This window comes from Mesoplodon mirus (genome assembly GCF_964341445.2).
Source record: "Mesoplodon mirus genome assembly, chromosome: 11".
NCBI lineage: Eukaryota > Metazoa > Chordata > Mammalia > Artiodactyla > Ziphiidae > Mesoplodon > Mesoplodon mirus.
The window spans coordinates 18,576,036-18,595,974 of NC_138987.1; the positions used below are offsets into that span (position 1 = coordinate 18,576,036).

At 40.1% G+C, this 19,939-nt stretch overlaps 1 protein-coding gene across 1 annotated transcript in view; it reads right to left on the reverse strand.

Moving 5' to 3' along the window:
* Positions 1-19,873, reverse strand: part of EEA1 (early endosome antigen 1) — a 525,485-nt gene extending 505,612 nt beyond the window's left edge. Inside the window, exons 1-2 of the mRNA XM_082635349.1 lie at positions 19,579-19,873; positions 4,515-4,591 (exon numbers count right to left, since the gene is read on the reverse strand). Of these exons, the coding sequence (XP_082491475.1) occupies positions 4,515-4,591; positions 19,579-19,830 (329 nt within the window). The 5' untranslated portion in view covers positions 19,831-19,873. The remainder of the gene's footprint in view (positions 1-4,514; positions 4,592-19,578) is intronic.
* Between the last annotated feature and the right edge of the window lie 66 nt (positions 19,874-19,939).

The following is a 19,939-nucleotide window of genomic DNA, read 5'->3' on the forward strand; positions in this document are numbered from 1 at the left end:
AATCGGCAGCAAATAAACCTGTTCCTTTGCTGCAGAAGGAGGTAATACCTCTATTTTCACTATACAAACATCTTCGAAAAGAGTGTGGAACTAACACAATCAATGCCTCTGCTCACAAGACATGCAGAAATGTGAGGCCCATGGAAAACTGTCTCCCAACACCAACCATTCTGCTTGTTACAAAAGCACGTTTGACATCTTTTTTTTTTTTTTTTTTTTTGGCTGTGTTGGGTCTTCGTTGCTGCACGCGGGCTTTCTCTAGTTGCAGCAAGCAGGGGCTACTCTTCGTTGCGGAGCGTGGGCTCTAGAGCGCAGGCTCAGTAGTTGCGGCGCACGGGCTTAGTTGCTCCGTGGCATGTGGGATCTTCCCGGACCAGAGCTTGAACCTGTATCCCCTGCATTGGCAGGTGGATTCTTAACTGTTGTGCCACCAGGGAAGGCCCTGGCGACTATACCTCGATTAGACCCATGGAGTTTCATAATTGTTGCAGTTCCCAGAAATTATTTGCCAGGATCTTGGACTATTCCTTTTCAAAAAGGTCAGTTGTGCCACCATACTTGTCATATTTTCTACAGATCCTAATGGGTGAGGAGATTCTAGTAATAAAATATCCACACAAATGCAGTGTGGAAACTGACCAAGAGAGTCCAAAGTTAACATGCTATAAATGTACAATGTAGGCATTTACACCAGGAAGACTGTTGTATACAGTTTCCTAGAGCAAAATGATCTCAATAAACAGTTACGAGGCTTTTTTAAAAAGTCTGACTCTTAAAGTCCAGATTGAATCATACTGAATCCCCATCTGCTCATTAACTCTTGTGAGAGATCAACTAAAAGGAAAAGGAGTATTCTCTCTTAGGACCAATTTTCTTATAAGAATCTAAAATTTTGAGCTATGAGATGTATTTCCCAGTCCACCCTTTATTTGAACAGGAAATTAGACCTGAGTTTTACAATCATTACACATAGTACTTCTGAAATAAGAACACTATAAACATATTGTTCCTTTACCATAGACCAAAGTGATGAGATTATACACGTTTGTCCAACAGAATAATGATGATTCTTAATTGCACTCAAATCAAACTAAATATTGTGCATAATACATTCATGCTAAAATGACATGGAAGGGCAGATTGGTAGTTGTCAGTGGCGTGGGGTGGGACGGAGGAAGTGAAGGTGGTCAAAAGGTACAAACTTCCAGTCGTAAGATAAATGTCATTGGGATATAATGTACAGCATGGTGACTATAGTTAACAATGCTGTTTTGTATATTTGAAAGTTGCCAAGAGAGTAGATCTGAAAAGTTCTCATCACGAGGAAAAAATTATAATTGTGTGATGATGGATGTTTACTAACCTTATCGTGGTAATCTTTTCACTATATACATGTATATCAAATCATTATGTTGTACACCTAACCTAAAACTAACAGTGTTATATGTCAATTATATCTGTTTTTTAAAAAATTTATTTATTTAATTTATTTATTTTGGGCTGTGTTGGGTTTTCGTTGCTGTGCGTGGGCTTTCTCTAGTTGCTGCGAGCGGGGGCTACCCTTTCGTTGCGGTGCGCGGGCTTCTCATTGTGGTGGCTTCTCTTGTTGCGGAGCACAGGCTCTAGGCACGCAGGCTTCAGTAGTTGTGGCTGGCGGACTCTAGAGCGCAGGCTCAGTAGTTGTGGCGCATGGGCGATCTTCCCGGACCAGGGCTCGAACCCGCGTCCCCTGCATTGGCAGGCAGACCCCCAACCACTGCACCACCAGGGAAGCCCCTATATCTCAGTTTTTGAAAATAGAATAAGGGACTTCCCTGGTGGTCCAGTGGTTAAGAATTCACCTTCCAACATAGGGGACACAGGTTCGATCTCTGGTCGGTGAACTAAGATCCCACATGCCGGGGAGCAACTAAGCCTGCACGCTGCAAATAGTGAGCCCACGCGCTCTGGAGCCCACACGCCACAACTAGAGAGAAGCCCGCACGCCACAACTAAGACCCAATGCAGCCAAATAAATAAATAAAAATTTTTTAAAAATAAAAATAGAATGAAATGGGATCTGTAAAAAAGTAATAATATACCAAAGCATATCAGTCCCACTCACATTATCCCAGACTTATCACAACACAGCAAAGTGCCTGGCACATAGCAGATGTCATATAGTTGTCAAACGAATTAATGTATAAATGAATGAGCACACTTCTCTGTCATTTATACCTTGCTTCGTCCATTTCTTCCCAAGGAATACCGGTTTCTTCTCCTCTAACTCATCAATACTGTCCTAACTCATAAAACTGCACTAGCCCCTTCTTCCCAATGCCTCATGTGATTCTGAGTCTCACAGAACCACCTTCTGATCATTAAAAGCTTAATATGAGATTCAGAGATCTATGTTCAGAACATTCCTTGTAAGTATTTCTTTTGCCTGCTATAACTCTAGATAGTAGGCCCAAGTTACAAAAATTAAAACAACCAATTAAGCTTGAAGGCAAACCATTCTGTTCCCCATATCCATGGGTTTATAGTTGAATTCCATGCAAAACATTTTCATTGTCTTCCCCCTAAATCTTTTGAGTGTTGCTCTATCTAAGTCTTATAGTTTCCCATTTATTCCCACATGCCAATGCCATGCATCATTCATAAAAATGAAGCAGCAGCAAAGATTTGCTGCTTCAAAATGAGGACATACTGACTTTTTCCCAAATTCATTTTATCCAGGTATAAATGCCCAAATACTGACAAAAAAACACCGGAAAATGTGGTGTAATTGAGAACTGCATCTCATATATTGTTTTTTGATGATGTTTGTCCTTCAGGGTGCTATATATCTGTGTTCTGTAGTTTTGGTTACACAGCCCTACAAAATTTGAAATAGAATTGTCTCCTAATTTCAATAAGGTTTGCTTTGGAAAATGGTTAGAAATAAACTCAAAAGAAATGTAACATTCAGTCAAATCAAAGGTTGGTTTCAAAAAAAAAATGTCATTCTCCTTCTTCGAATCTCATCTCTCTCTCTCTCTCTCTCTCTCTCTCTCTCTCTCTCTCACACACACACACACACACACACACACACACACACACGCAAATATATGCCCTGGAGAATAATTACCAAGAGCTAAGCTCTAAAATTAAAGAATCCGTAGAAAATACAATGATGCACCTGAAAATAGTTTTCATTCTCTCCTTTGTGTGAAATTCAATTACACAGAAAGCAAACAAATGGAATAAACAATGAAAATGGCATTTGGGGGATTTTTTTTTAATTACTATAAACTGCACTCTCTAAAACAAAAAGACCACTTATGTAGCAATTGCATCTAATGACGTGCATTTATCTCCCGTCTGGCTATTCTTTTTTTTTTTTTTCTGTCTGGCTATTCTTGATTTAAATAATGCTTTCCTTAGAGCCTCACACCACTAAACCCAGTCATTAACTCCTTTATAACAAGAAACTATTTCTCCCCATAAATGCAAATAATAGTAATCTTGCTCTTATCTTGATATTTCTGTCAAAAAAATACTTTTAAAATCTTTGACATTACTAAGAAAGATTCAATATGGTATTTACATCTTTCTAGAAATATTTCATCAAGCCCACTATGACCATTCTAAAACAGCAAAAATGAAAATTATGAAATCTTATTACTTTAACTTAATATTAATGTATTGCTTTAGAATAAAAAAAAAAGAAGCTACTCTCATGTACAAATGCAGCCCTGATAAAAATACCAAAGCATACATCTACCAGATTAATCCTCTAGTAAATTAAAATACTAAAATTCTTCTTTGGATTCCTTTAAATAACAATATCTCCTTATACTTAAGGAGATATTTTTCATCTTCTGCTCCAAAAGATGAAAAAAATAATGAACTAATTTAACACATTTCTGGACAACACATGTCCAGGAGTTAGATAACTCTATATAACTCTCTCTATATATAAATATAACTATATATACATGTAACTATATATTCTATATGTATAGAATTTATATGACTATATATATTTATATATGTATAAATAATAATATATAATCACTTATATAAGTATTTGTATATATTTATATTATATATAAATTAAATATATATAAGTATATATATGTGTGTGTGTGTGTATATATATATATATATATATATATTCACTGTCTTAACCTATGTCATTTGGGCTTGAACTGATAAGGTATATAAATGACTTACCATAGATGCCCCACTCTTCCCAAGTAAATTTAACTGTTTTAATAGGAAACAATCCCTTGAGCCAAAAAGAACTTAAATATCAATGACAAGCTTGTGGTGACATTTTAAACTCTTCTGCCACATGGAAAACAGACTCTACCATCCACCTTCTCCCACACCTCAAAACAGTACTACATATTTGTGAAAGCTTTGGAGTTCCACCTATATACACCTAAGACAGTGGGACAGTCAGATGGCAGACCTCACCAGCTGCCAGTCCTCCTTCTGGAGACAATGTAGTATGGTGGAAAGTGCAATGGGTTCTGGGGTCCACAAACCTGGAATCCAATCCATTTGCTAATGTTGAGTCTTGGGCTAGTTGCTTTCTATCTCTGTGAGCTTCAGGTGTCCTCATCTGTAAAATGAAGAAAATAGAACCACTCTCCAGGGGTTGTAGTGACGGTAACACATACAGAGCTTCAGGCCGAGTACATGACAGAGAAAGGTAAGCATGAGGAAACCCTCCTGGTAGAGGAAGTAGGACAGGTTCCAAAGTTTGAAGCAGTGAAAGGAAGTATTTGTGAGATCTCTGAAAACTTTGTCTTGGGCTAGTTCTGAACATCACTATTAAGGATGGAAATTATTTTTTTCATGCATTAATTCATCTGTTAGGTACACAATTACTGAACTTCTTATCTAGGCCAACAAGGGAGACAGACCCATATATAGTTAACTATAAGACACAGATGCTATTACTGGTGAAAGAATGACGGGAGGGCTAGAGATGACAGTCAACAGGGTCCTAAATAACTATAAGACACAGATGTTATTGCTGGTGAAAGAGTGAAGGGAGGGCTAGAGATGACAGTCAACAGGGTCCTAAATAACTATAAGACACAGATGTTATTGCTGGTGAAAGAGTGAAGGGAGGGCTAGAGATGACAGTCAACAGGGTCCTAAAAACAACAGGGGACACTTCAGGTCAAGTCACATAAAGTCAGAGAGGGATTAGTAGAAAGACATTGAAGGGAAGCTTCAGGGCCACATACAAGTGGTTCACACCAATCTCTCTAGGAATATGAAGCAGAGAGCAATTGCACCTGGAGATCTGTTGGGTGGTCTCTCCATCGTCATTGTGGCAAGGACTCAGAAGGGGAGTGGTCTGGGAAGTGGGTGCATTCAGGTCACAAGGGGTTCTAGGCTTGCTTCCAGACCAGCTGGACCATCACAACATGAATGGCCTTAGACACCACCAATTCAAGAGGGCAGATTAGTTAGAAAGAAGAACCTGCAAGGGATAGAGAAAGATTTCTATTAATATATCCTTCCAGATAGGACGAGGGAATCAGATTTATTGTATATTTGATAATATGAATAACCAGTCTAAAAGCTTCAAATATAAATTAGAATAGAATGATGAATGATAAAGCGATGGTTTCTTCTGTTTGATTCTATACATTCCTGACTGTGTTGTTGATGATGATGATAACAAATAATAGCAGTTACCATATCCTGTGTATTTCCTATGTGTCAGGCAATGATTTAAGTGTTTAATATTTATCTTTCACAACAGCCCATGAGACAGACAGTATTACTATCCCCACTTAACAAATGAGCAAGTGTAGAAACTGAGAGGTTAAGTAACTAGCCGAAGGCCACATAGATAGTAAGCAGTAGAGCTGGGTTTCAGACCCAGAACTGCCTACAACTCCAGAACCTCCACTCTCTCCTACTGCCTACATGCTTAATGAATCTCTAAATGGCTCTGTGGACATTCCAAAAACAAGAACTTATCAAAGTGCTATTTACTAATCTCTATTATCATAGAAATATTACTAACATTACTATGAAAGTAATAAATTTCTATGTCTTAAGAGTTTTAGGTCTCAGAGTGACCTTTGAGGTAAATTCAAGCAACCCTCAATTCTACAAATAAGGATCTGAGCTATCCCAAGTTTAACTGAGCTATAATGAAAATACCAATGGTTCTCATTAAAATGTTAGACAAGGTAGATCTCTTTGTTTATATTTGTTGATAGTGATGATAATTACAGTTTGAAATAAAATGACAATGTACTAACAGGATAGTATCAGCCTACCCTGGGATTTGACACAAAAGGTTGGAGTGTTTTCAAACCTCATTAACTAACTTTGTTGCTGGACAATGTGGCAACTCAAGCGGCTTCCTGGACGCTGGCTATTTGGCTCTCTCTTAATCATTCTGAAAATATCAAAGGTATGTCCTGGTTTATAGTACCCTTACTGGATTAATTTTTATTGAAAAACCTGGTCATCCAAAATTGAATTTTTTTCCTCAAGCAGAAGCAAAACCTTTCTAAGAGTAATTGAAAATAAAAGCCTTACTCAAAAAGCAATTACAGAATAAGACCAGTGTCAATCATTATAGAATAAGGCCATTGGCTAAAAGTAACAGAGACAGAAAGTTTGGCTGGTGGCTTTTTTTATTGATTTATTTTTTATCCTCCCATCTTTAATAGGATAATTTTTTTTCCATAATCAGTTTACTGGTCATTTTTTTAAGAAAAAACCATTTACTTTCACTGTAAAATGACAAAATGAAATCCTCAGAAGAAGTCTTCAACCTCATTAATAATTTAAAAAAACAGACTAAAATGAGATATCATGGTTATACTATGAAATTGACTAAGATAAAAGACTTTTCCCCCCCAATTCTTAATGTTGGTGGGGGTGTGAGAAAACAAGCTTAACAAGTTTTAACAATACTAGGAAATAAACTAAGGCAGTCTTTCTGGAGGCCATTTGGCAATATTCCTTACAGTGTGGTTTTTTTGTTTGTTTTTTTTTTTACATTTTGGCCCTGCCACGTGTCATGTGGGATCTTAGTTCCCCAACCAGGGATCAAACCCCAGCTCCCTGCAGTGGAAGCACGGAGTCTTAACAACTGGACCGCCAGGGAAGTCCCTACAGTGTGTTTTTTTTTTAAATATGCACTTTACACAGCAATGCCACTTCTAGGAATGTAAATTCATGTTGCCTTGTGTGCAAAGTCTTGCCTATAATGATATCGATATATGGGATGTTCATTATAGCAAGGAAGGAAGGAAAGAAGGAAAGGAGGGAGAGAGGAAGAGAGAGAATTAAAGAAATCAAAATATCCATCAATAGGAACTGCTTAACTAAATACGGTGCAGTACATTTGTAAAAAAGCAGTATTATTTTTCCATTAAAAGTGATGTCGTGGATAAATATATTGAAATGGAAATGGATCACAAATGTTACTAGTTTTTTCTTTTTTAAACAATACAAAACTCTATGTAACTGTATGCTTCCACTTATATGAACTTTAAGAACAGGCAAAACCAATCTGTAGCAATAGATATCAGAAGAGTGTTTGCCTGGGAGGGTGGAGAGCAGATGAAGAGAGCAGACTGATTTGAAAAGAGGTAAAGGAACTTTCTGGATTGATGGAAATGTTCTAACCTTGGAATACGGATGGAGGGGGAGGAGGAGGAACAGGGTGAGTACACATTCATCAAAACTCATCAAAATATACACTTAACATCTCTACATTCCACTTTACGTAAAGTATACCTCTATTTAAATAAGGAACAAAACCTCTAAATGTACATGATCTCAATTTTATAATGAAAACAATGTTTATATATGTACATGCAGAAAAGGATTTGGAGAGGATTTTTGGGTGGTGGAATTATGTTTGTTTAATTTTTTTCTTTTTTTTCAACTTATCAACCAGCATTTTAATAGTTAAAAAAAGCCCAAATATACAAACATATTCAAATGTGCTACAATGACCCTCTCTTGCCCTTAATCTAGATTTTCCTTCCCACTACCTCAAAGGGTAGTGTGTGGATTACCCAAAGCATCAAGGAGCCACCTTGAGGTTCACAGAGCCCTATGTTTCCATGGAGGGATGCCACTGAGTATCCCTCCCTGGTGGAGGTCCTTCATGGTTTGCACTCGCTGGTCACTTGTTTTATCTTTCAGATAGCTTCATAAGCCAAAGTCACACCAAGAATTTGGTCATTTTGAGGTATGCTTTAAGTAGATCTTTTTTTTGTTTGTTTGGCCGAGCCACACGTACGTGGGATCTTATTTTCCCCATTGCCCCCTGCAGCGGAACTGTGGAGTCTTAACCACTGGACAGCCAGGGAAGTCCCAAGCAGATCTTATTTATAGAACCCAAACCCCTCTGAGGTCCAGAGGAGGAAGCTTCAAATCACAGAAGGCAAAGCAAATGTTTTATGGCATGTGTCCTGCCAAGCTTCTAAGAATAGTTATGCCATTAGTTCCAACCCCATAAGCAGCTCAGCCTGAGCCCCACCTCCCCCAGTAAGCCTATTACAGATAAATTAACCCATCATTATGGGACAGGGAAGCCTTCTGTGCCAGGTGTGCTCATGGCCAAGGCTGGGTGTCTGCCACCTCTGGATGGTAGCAGCTCCTGTTCACACGCAGCCCAGGAATCTCAGCATGGGCTGCTGGGTGGTTAACCATGCAGGCACAATTACCTCCTAACAATAATAGAACAAACCACCTTGGGGCAGTTAGTTGATGGGCGAAGAAGATGAGACAAAATTACGTTCCTCCTCCTTAAAACCCCTGCATGATGGATACAAATTGAGGACTGAGGTAGGTGGGCACAAGTGACAACAGAAATCCAGCCTTTCCTTGGGATACAGCCAAGGAAGCTGGTGAACAAACAGTACTAGGAGAAGTTTGCACTCAACAACCTGGCTTGGATCCGGACACGGATGCCCACAGGATCCATCTAACTAGCCCACTGGACAGCTTGCCAAAGATGTCCCACAGGACCTCAGACTCACCTGGTCTCAAATTGAACATCCTTGCACTGCCTCTACCATGCTACTTCGTTTGCAAAGTCCCAGTCTCAGTAAATGACACCCCAATCTACCCCTTTACCAGAGCAAGAACCTAGAAGCCATTTTATACCTCCTCCTCTTTCATCTTCCACACGATCCGTTACCAAGTCCTATAGATTCTATCTTCTAAATAATCTTTCTGACCAGCCTTTCCCTCCAGTTTGTGCCACCAACTGTCACAAAACTTGTTCTCTGCTTTACTGCATGGTTGACCTTCCCAAATTACAAATGGCATCATGCCATTGCCCTATTCCAGTCCTTCCTTTGCTCTCCATCGTCTACCCAGAGGTTTCTTGAGACAATGCCTTCACTACCAGGTATTTAAATACCTTCACTGCTCGGTATTTAAATATGTGAAGTCATGCGATTTGATATAGCCAAGTAAGAGGCACCAAGGACCTGGAAAAGACCTGTCCCACTTAAAGGCGTTCAAACCTAAAACTATTTTACAACAGCTGCACTGGCTCAGTAAAACTCTTTCTGAAGTCATTTTGATACTCCTGTCTACACAACAGAGTCCAAACTCACTAGCCTGCATTTAAGTCTGTGAGGTAGCTAGTGTCTGCTTCTTTGGCCTTGTCTTCAGCTATTCTCAGCAAGCAGCTTTCGTTTTCCTGAAGATTCTCTTTCACACAGCAGTGCTTTTGAACATGACCTTCCCTTAGCCTGGGCCCGTCTTCTTTCCCTATCTTGCCTGGACACTCTCATCTTAAGACCTCTGCTGCCAGCCTTCCTGGAGACCCGGGGAGAGTAGTACTCTGGACATACATCCACTATTGTTCTACATCCATTATTGTTCTTCTTTCTCAACCTGCAACCATTTATTTTTCTTCCCTACTAGACAGTACTTAGGGGACTTGTCTAAAATTGCACAAATTATATGCTACAAAATAAACAGCAAAGGCAAAATTTTCCTAGAGACAGTTTTCCTCCTCAACATTTTTTTTAATTTATTAATTTATTTATTTACTTTTGGCTGCGTTGGGTCCTCGCTGCTGCCCTGCGGGCCTTCTCTAGTTGCAGCGAGCGGGGGCTACACTTCCTTGCGGTGCGCAGGCTTCTCATTGAGGTGGCTCTTGCTGCAGAGCACAGGCTCTAGGCGTCCGAGCTTCAGTACTTATGGCACATGGGCTCAGTAGTTGTGGCTCACGGGCTCTAGAGCGCAGGCTCAGTAGTTGTGGTGCATGGGCTTAGTTGCTCCGTGGCACATGGAATCTTCTCGGACCAGGGCTCGAACCCATGTCCCCTGAGTTGGCAGGTGGATTCTTAACCACTGCGTCACCAGGGAAGTCCTCCTCCTCAACATTTTAAAGATTGAGAAAATACTGTTTGAATATCACAGAACACATTTTTTTTTTTGGTGTTAATTTTCGGTGTCCTTAGAGAGCTAATGGAGATTTTAGGGGGCCTCCGAATATGCACTACTCTATGTCTTTAGACAGTCTCTGCCCACAAAACCTTTAGTGAATATGATAGTGCAACAATCTTATGCCAGAAAAGCTGCTTTAGGCCTTGATCAATTTCACAAAATGTTAACTGGGTAATATTAATTATTATCGTGAATTTTTAGTCTTCAAAAGAGAGAAAGGAAGAAAGAAACTGTCACATGCTCCAGTACCTTTTAAAAAGTCACTCTAAGAAATAAAAGGGAACTCGACTCCATTCCCACAACTGGGTCACAAGCTCCATTGGCTGAAGTAGTTGAGTGCTCAGTCACATGAAATAGTTCTATTTCTCAGAACTTGTCCAAAGGGATCTCTCCTACCTGCAGAGAGAGAAGTATGGAAAAAAGAATCTTTCCAATACCTTTAAGTTTGACCTGCTTCCTTTTTTTCCTCCCTTCCTGTCCATTGATTTAAGTCATCGGAGAGGCATGGAAATAAAATGGGAAGTCGGAAAGGGAAGAGGTAGTGAAGGATGAAGGGGAGGGCAGTAATGGGGGGGTTTCGAGGTATCTATGCCTGCAGTGACTAAGGTTAAATGAGGTCAACCACAAAGCTACAGTAACCTCACCACTTCCTACTTTGCACATAACAGGCTGAGCTCTAGCTCTGACTTAAAGGTGAATGGTCTGGAGAGAACTCATTCGCTGTACACCAGTTCCTTCCAGAACTTTTAAAAATCATTATTGTTGGGATTACACATGCTTTTATTCTTATTAACCAGTGTGAAAGCAATTAAGATTTGGCTGGGGGAAGAAATACAGAGACACTCTATTCTAACATAAAAACGAACATGCTCATGATAGAAAACTGGGAAAATACAGAAAAGTGTAAAGAAAAAAACTCCACCTATACTCAAGGATCTATATATGACTATATTGTATGTACTTTTTACACTTCAACTTTGTAACAAGTTCTTGCCTTGTTTTTAGAAACTACTTAAAGTTTTTTATAGTTACACAGTAAACTTTGAAGTGGATATTGTAATTTATATAACCATTTCTCTACTACTAGACATTTTGGTTTTTTTCAAATATTTTGGAATAATAATATGGATTTAACCCTTTTAAAAGCTCTCAATACCAGCAATGAGTAAACGAGAACTCCTCCAAGAAGGTGTAGGCAGCAGTAGGAGAAAAGTTTAGAAAGTACTGTAGCCACTGGTTTCCTTTAGCCAAGAAAAACAGGTACAATATCATGAATTATGGACAAAAGCAGGAAATACTCTGAAATTTCCTCAAGAAAAATGTATTTAAGCCTCTGTTGACTTGAAGGTAGGACCAGTTCTAGGAAGGCTTTGGGGGAAGAGAGGAATGTTGAACAAGGAGTACAAATAAATGAGAGGCGGTGTAAAGACATGCAGTTGGGAAAAAGAAAACTCAGGCTCTCATGTGACACCTCGCAGAGTTTTTCTCCCATCGCTGCTTTTGATGGTGACTAGACTGTCTGATAAGCTTTGCCACAAGTCCTTAGGTGGAACACTTTCTTAAACAAAGAACTTTAACAGCCATTTGTTGAAGCAATCTCCTTTCTACCCTGTCTTTTCACCACATCATTCACCTTTTCCTATGCTCTTTAAACTTTACCAGCAACAGAGTAGGGGGCAGATGTTATTGCACAGAATCCACATGGCTGGAATCACACTGTGGGAAGGAATGCTTTGAAAGTGATATAGAATTTAGGGTCTCCCTAAAATCTAATTTCCCTGGATTTTTGTGGCAGTCTGGGGAAAACAAAATGCTATTTTCATTATACTTTCATTTGATTTTCACTTAAATCAAGTTTTTTTCTTTAAAGTTACCTTAAAATTTTGAGTTCATTCTGTTTTGCCAAAAGTGTTTCCAATTATTATCACTGTTCGTCTTCACAAAACCCTGAGAGATGGGTAGGCAGGTATTAATACCTCCATTTCAGGAAGAAAAAAACAGATGAAGAAAATAAAGGCACTGCCACCAGAACCCAGATGTCTTGTCTTTTGGCCCAGTGTGCCTTTTCCTACAGACTGTCACAGTGGCTTTGGCAAATGGTATTGTTAGAAAGCCTATGGAGACATGGCTTGTGCTTCTGTGATCAGATATCTCAAAATGGTTTTGTACTTCAGTTTCAAACCTAACATATAAACCCTGAGTATTTTCCTCAAGCACATACTGATGTATTCTGTCTTAAAACATCCCTAAGTTTCTTCAAATGTCAATTAAAAAATTTTCTCATCTAATTAACCTACATATAAGTAGGAATCAAAGATAACTTTACCATTAATTTTTCCAAAAAGTTAAAAGGGATAAAAATGATTCTTCACATACAGTACCATATTTGAAAAACTATGGTTGACATTTAAATGGCAAACAAAACTAGGAAATGCAAGTGTGTCTCTTAAATATAGAAAAAAACACTATGTGTGGCTTAAATAAGTGAATATTTATCCTAACATTACCAAACTCTGTCAAATAAGATAGAACAATACTTTTTTTTTTGATGACTAGATACATACAGGTTCAGCCTGAAAAATTCATCAATAGAAAATGCATCTGTGTACGGATGTTTGCCTTTTAAACTAATGTGACTTTTATAGAAAACTGGAATACAGAGGACTCTTGGAGAACAGAAAACTGAAATAGAAGACATCTTCTATACACAACGCTTTAATGTATTACTAATTTTCTTTTCAAAAATGAAAGGAAAAGTGATCATGAAAGCTGCTTTCATTAGCGATGGGGGGAGTCTGTGTGTGCGTGCATGTGTGTATGCACATGTGTGTTATTGTTGAAGAGCAGTTTCCAAGAGCCTTCAACTAGCCTCTGAATGTGGTTATAATCTGGCACTTGACCACGTTGAATTAAACACTCTACTCTATACTGCTATACTACTTTGTACTGTTTCATGTTTCCTGGAAAGACTGCAAGTATCTTTGAAACTGGAGGGAAGGGGGCAGGGCACAACCTTTGAAAAAATGACACAGCCTGAGGACATGACATAAACTGATTAGAACCAAATGGGTCCAGGATGGCAGACAAGTCCACTTCCACTAGACCTTGAGGCTCAGTATAAGCTCACTGTAACACATTAGCAGGCTAAATGACATACCCACAGGCACCATGACAGTTCCAAGGCCGACCGTAAAGGTCAAAAAGTGGGCAGTGGCCTAATTCCTGGAAATCCCTCCCCTTCCTGAAATAGCTGGAATACTCCTCCCACTCATTAGCCTATGAAATTACCCACCCCTATAAAAACTGACGACCCCATACCCTGGTGCCTTTCTCACCTTCTGAGATGGCTCACACTCTGTCTGTGGAGTGTGTTTCTCTCTAAATAAATCCAATTCTTACCTATCACTTGGTCTCTCACTGAATTCTTTCTGCAATGAGACATCAAGAACCTGAGTTTCATTAAGTCCTAAAACCAGGTGTGCGATCTCAGTTGGAAGACTGTGGGTTTTGGCCGGGTTTGAGTCCCAGCCGCATGGGTTCAAGTCCCAATCTGGGTTTTGGCTGGGTTTGAGTCCTGGCACGTGGGTTCAAGTCCCAATCTGAGGTGCATGATTTCCTCTTCAGGTTAAGAACTCTGGCTTCTATATCTTTTGTATCCTCCACAGTGCCTGCCACAATGTCTGTATTGCATTTTAAGAAATAAATTCATCCAGTGTTCCATGAGAACCAGTCCTATTAACCATCCAATCTTAGAAATAAATTATTCTCATTCTCTGAACTATAAAACCAAAGGTTATTATTATTTTGTGGAACATCTTGACTCTACAATAATCTGCATTTGTATATGGTTTCAAGAGGATGATGATGACGATGATGACAATGATGATGATGATAAATAATCACTTTTCTGTGGTCACTCCCTGAAGGTTTTAAAGCCTCAGACACAGTTTGTAAATGTAATGGCGGTAGTAAGAAAGTAACAGAAAGCAGGGAGTCCCTCATCCTTGAATCTCTTGTAAGTTGTCCATAGGGTATGGAGAGACCCCTTAGGAAGGAGAGTTGGAGTAATCACATAGTTATCTGGGAGCTCAGACACATTAACTCATACTAATATATAACTGTTACTGGGAAAGTTCTTGTCTTACCCAAATCTAAAATTAATTCCTTTTCACGTGACAGGTATTTACTAAAACTGCCTTCGTTGTGTTCTATCTGTTCCTCTTTCCTCGTTCTAGACAATTTCTGTCCCTACATCTGGATTCTGATTTACAAGCTTATGACCAACCCATGACTGTAATATCTTATTATTGAACCCCACATATGGGTTACTGACAGTGTCACCTGATTCCAACTTTGACTCTAGCTTCCTAACAAAAGATTCAGACTCCTATTGCCTTTGTCCGTGATTTTTAGGTGGGTCCGTTTCAGGTAGTGGTTCTTACTCCTATTGAGGGGTTCCCTGAAAAATGTATGAAAGCTGTGAACTCATCCCCTGTAAAAAAGATATATATGTACACAAACACACACAGATCTGCGTATAATTTCAAGAGATTCATGATTCTTTAGAGGCTCCTTTTGAGGGATATCTACTGGTAGGTTAACCTATAGTATAAAAAAAAAAAAAACCTGCATCTGTTTTAGTCACTACAAACAGATGCAATTAACCTTTGCTGGAGTCTGAGAAAAGTTAGTGCTTGTCTTCATCACTCCCAAGATTTTCCTCCTAAAAAAATCACCAAAGTAATATATGTACATTGTAGAAATGTTGGAAAGTGAGGAAAAGCATAAATAAGAATTTTCAAATCACTCACAATCCCAGCACTAGAGATACCCAATTGTCAATATTTTAGTGTACTAATTTCCAGTCTTTTTAAATTCATATTTGTTAGACGTTCACAAAATCCTTCCTTCAAATTCTCCTTCACTTTTATATAAGAATCTGTTGTGCATTCAAAGACTTAGTTCAATCTTCAGGCGTATAAGAAACTTCCAGGTTGCCTAGGAATTGTCCCAGGCCTGCAAACTTTTGAGCTCTGAGTACAAATTTACCTCCCAGTTATCTTTATCTAAACAAAACATGGTCTCTAGATGAAGGTTAGGCGTCCAACAGAGATTGCTATTGTGTCTCCTGGTTATTAGTTCTGCCATCCATGTTTGTCACTATGATGATAATTATAGTTCTGGAATCCTGAGTTCAACTCTTATCTCCACTGCCACCTTCTAATTTTGTGAACTGGATAAATTACTGAACTCATCTGTGCTTCAATATTCTCATCTGTAAGATGGGAATGATGATGGAGAATAAACGAGTACGTGGAAACTTTCAGTATCAGACTATTACCCAGGAAGCGTTCAACAGATACGAGCTATCACTGTTACCGTTTATATATTGTTGTTGCTTCCATTCCTCCATGATGTTTTCTGCGTTGTCAGTTCTACGGTCACTGTGGATTGAAGAGGTAAAGACTCCCCTTTTTAAACATGATCGCAGCCCCCAAAAGTAACAATAGTTGCTTAACATAAAATATTTGGTGTTCATATTCCCTAACTGTCTTCCAAATGTCTTTTGTTGTTGTTTGTTTGAATCTAGAGCAAAACAAGGTCTACACATTGCAACTGCTTAACATGCATTCTCTTATGAGCAAACATTCTTTTTTTAGCCTTTATCCCCAAACAAAAATGCAGAATTTGTTTTTGTTTATGTAGCAAAAAACAACCTTCTTCGAATGAAGCAGAAGTTCAAAATGCTGTCCTGGAGGAGTCGGTGAAAATGTCAAGTCATCGCCTTTACTGAGGAGATAAGCACTTGGCATATACCTTTCTCTGAATGATAAAGAAGGAAAGGAGGAAGTGTGCTTCCCGGTAAGCTTTTTTATTAGCCACAGAGAGCTGAATACAAACATGATGCTCGTGAAACAAAGTGCCCTACAGTAAACAGAAATTGAGGAAATAGAAAATGGATTGTAAATCTGGAAACCATTTCTCTATTTCAGTGAAAGAGAAGATTATAAATGGCCAAACCAAATAGTCTGCTTTTAAAGTTTTGCAAACGCTGGTTGGATTGATGAATCCTTCTTAGGATTTTTCATCCTAAAGCTTGAATCTAATTTAAAGCTTTTGAATTTTCAAACTTTGCTCACTCCATTCTAGTCTGTGCCTTTGGTAAAAGAAAACAAATCACTTTAGGTGATATAAAATTAATCAAGAGTTCCACTTTCGTGCCTCATTGTAAGACTGTCTCTTACAGATTCCACCTTAAACAAAGCCCCTTTTTCATTTTAAAATGGAAAGAAATCTCAGAATACAACACACACAAAATAGTAATTACCACGTAATAGAAGAAGCAGGATAAGCACACAGTAATACAGTGCAGGAGTTAAGAATGTGGGCTGCAAAGAGAGAACGCTGTCCTCTGTTTCTTTGCCTGTAAAATGAGGACAATAAATAGAAGCTGTTTCATAGGGCTGCTGCTGGGATCACCCATGAGATCATGAGAAGCACCCAGCACTGGCTAACACTCTGTAAAGGCTGGTTATTATTATGATGAGAAAGACACAGGAAGGGATCTTTGGTCACAATTGGTTTTATCAGGAGAGGAGCTGACTTCATGGTAGCAGTGTGAGTCAGTTACCAGAGAAGGCAGCAAGCTCCCTGCACACATCCCTGTCACACCGCCTCCAAGACACTCTACTACTATTAACAATACATTGTTTAAAAAACCCAGGTAAAAGAACTATCCTACACAGGCAGTGTTAAACGGTTTCCCTCTCTGGTGTTCTAAACATTCGAAAATAGTACAAGAAATGGCTCTGTGTATAGTAAGTTCTAGGTAAGACAATACTGTGGTAAGTGAACTAAACAGAAATTAACCTGAAATTGGACTCTGATCCCCTAGGGAACCCGCCGGTGCAGCCCAGTCCTTACTGGCCCTGAGGAGGAAAAACAACCTTGCTTCCATCTCCACTGTGATCTGACTAGATATGATCTAAGCTTTGAACAGTGCATTTCAGAAGATGCATAATACGCATTAGACAACACTAAGCAGGGAGCTTCAGGCTGGGGTGTGCACCCTAATACTGAGGAACTGACACAGGAAAATGAAGACCTAACATTTGTAATTCAGCCTTTCACTATTCTCTCATTTCAGTCACACAAGTTTCCTTTTCTGTTAGATCCCTCCCAAATAATTGCAATAATATAGTAAGTTAATCAGTTAACAAAAAGGGGAGGGGGTAGTTATTCATAGTATCAAAACATTCTTCATTCTAAATGATTTGTTGCATAATTCCTTTTAAATAGACCTTCCCTCACAGTGTGAGAACCCACAGACCTCCCCAAGCGCCTGGCCCTCTCCATTACTCCTCTAGTCCTTGAGAAAAGGAGGGAGAAAGAGATCTCCAATGAAAAGTTCCTCGTTAATAACTTAATCTTATGTTTCTTTAAATGCTTTCTAGTTTTAAAGGATTTTCAGACCCACTGTGATATCGCAGTTAAGCTTTGTACAAGGTGGTATACATCATATTATACCCACTTGAGAGGTGAGAAAAGCTATCTATAGTAATTGCGTACATGTGAGACCGGAACTCAAGATCTTTTCAACCAAGCCCTATGGTCCGGAGCTGGAAGCAAGTGGCCCTGTTCTCCTGCTCACTAGTTTCCTGCTGCTGCCTTTCCTGCCTTCGGTGAGTTGGTTCCAGGCGTCTCCTCCTTACTCCCCAGTTAATTCTGATTCATGCTTCGGCTCATGTAATTACTAAAATGGGAAGGACTGGAGTGAACCAGCATTCAGTCCATCAGCATTTAGTGAACGCCAACCAGAAGCCAGACCTCTGAAGAGTTTTAAGCAAAGAGAGACGTAATCTTCCTTGTCACTTAAAAAGACTACATACAGTGAGACTATCACGTTATCAATTTGAGCCAATTATCTAAAAATAATATTTGCATATTAGCTGTACTGGGGTCCCTAGCTAGCTGTGCTCTATCTGGAAATAAACTTCAAGTGGTTTCTTTAAGAAAACTAAGGCTTAGAAAATGTCTCTGCACAGATTTGATAAGGTTTCCAATTGTACCTTGGTAAAAATCTCATTTCTTAAATCACTTATTCAACATTAAGTCATTGTACAAACTTGCACCTGATGCAAGAAGATGAGTTAGATGCAACAGTCCTTGACCTAAAGGAGGTCAGAGCCTAGAAACAGAAGACCAATGCCCACTTTGAGCTCTCCAGGGGCCCCCAGGCTCTGAACAGTCAGCCCCCACAGTTCCCTGGGCCAGAGATGGAACCCACCTCCCCACACCCGTGGTGCAGGCACACTGGCCTTTTTCCTTCATTTCTACAAACTCTCCTCACTCCCTCCCCCTCTGGACTTTGCGTTAAGTCCCAGTTCCCCCAGCCTTAAAACTGCACCAGGCTCCCAGTCTACTTAGCTCCTCCTTCAACCTCAGCTCCTGCCCTGCTTCCTTCTCTGACTTGCAGATCTGGTCAAATCTCCCCATTAAACCCTCTACCACCTGAGACCTTGTCACATTGGTAGTTTCACACGTACTTGTGTGATTGACTGTCTGCTCTCAGGTGCCTACGTTCCTGGCACGGCAGGGGCTGGTTTTAGATGCCAGCGCCTGGCACTCAGTAGGCCCTCCAGGAATGAAGACTGAACTGTCAAATGGGGCTGGACCTAAGCGGCCCGGGCTCTGTGGACAGGACAGGATGGAGGGGGTGAGGGGCTCCCCTGAGCTTCCTTACCACCTTCCTTAACACTAAGACAGGCCTCCTGGCTCCCATCTTGGCGCTTGCATGAAAACGTAAAAGTTGTTTGTCCCAAGTCCCCGAGAGACTGTACTCCCCTAGAGAGCAGACATTCCACTCTATTTAGCGTTGTGACCCCAGCACCTGTCTGTGCCTGTTAACTAAGCATGAGATACACTTAGGAGATATTAGCCATTGCCGGCATTAATGAATGCATTCTGGAGGGTGGGACAAAGTGAGAGACGTTGTCCAGGGCTTTAAACAAACGTTTAAGCTTGAGTTGACTCTTGAGAGAATACAAGCGATGCTACCCCCAACCAAAGACTGAAAAACAAAAAGGAACTCTGCCTTCTCCCTTCCCCGGCAAAACAAAAACAGTAAAACCTCTCAACCAACGTCTTCACCTTTCCAGGCCTCCACTCTCTTCTGTCCCCGCACTTGACAGACGCTCTCTGGACGTGTACACAGTCACTGCGGAGACTGCCATCGCGGCGACGCCGCCAGGCATTTTCTGACCAGGGAGCGGCTTTTCTGAGGAGGTATGTGGTTAGAACCCCTCTCGCGGAGAGGCTATTTAAGACCCTCACGGGGAAAATAACGGGATTTATAAATAGGGAGGTAAGGGTCTTTGCTTCTGTCTGTCCCTTCGCTGGCATTTTGGAGCCCGGTCCTCCCACGCCGAGCTGGAGCTCTAACCCTCCGGCCCCGCCGAAATCCAGCAGCCTGAAGGCCGAAGCCCCGTCCCCGCCGCCCCTCCCCCGCCGC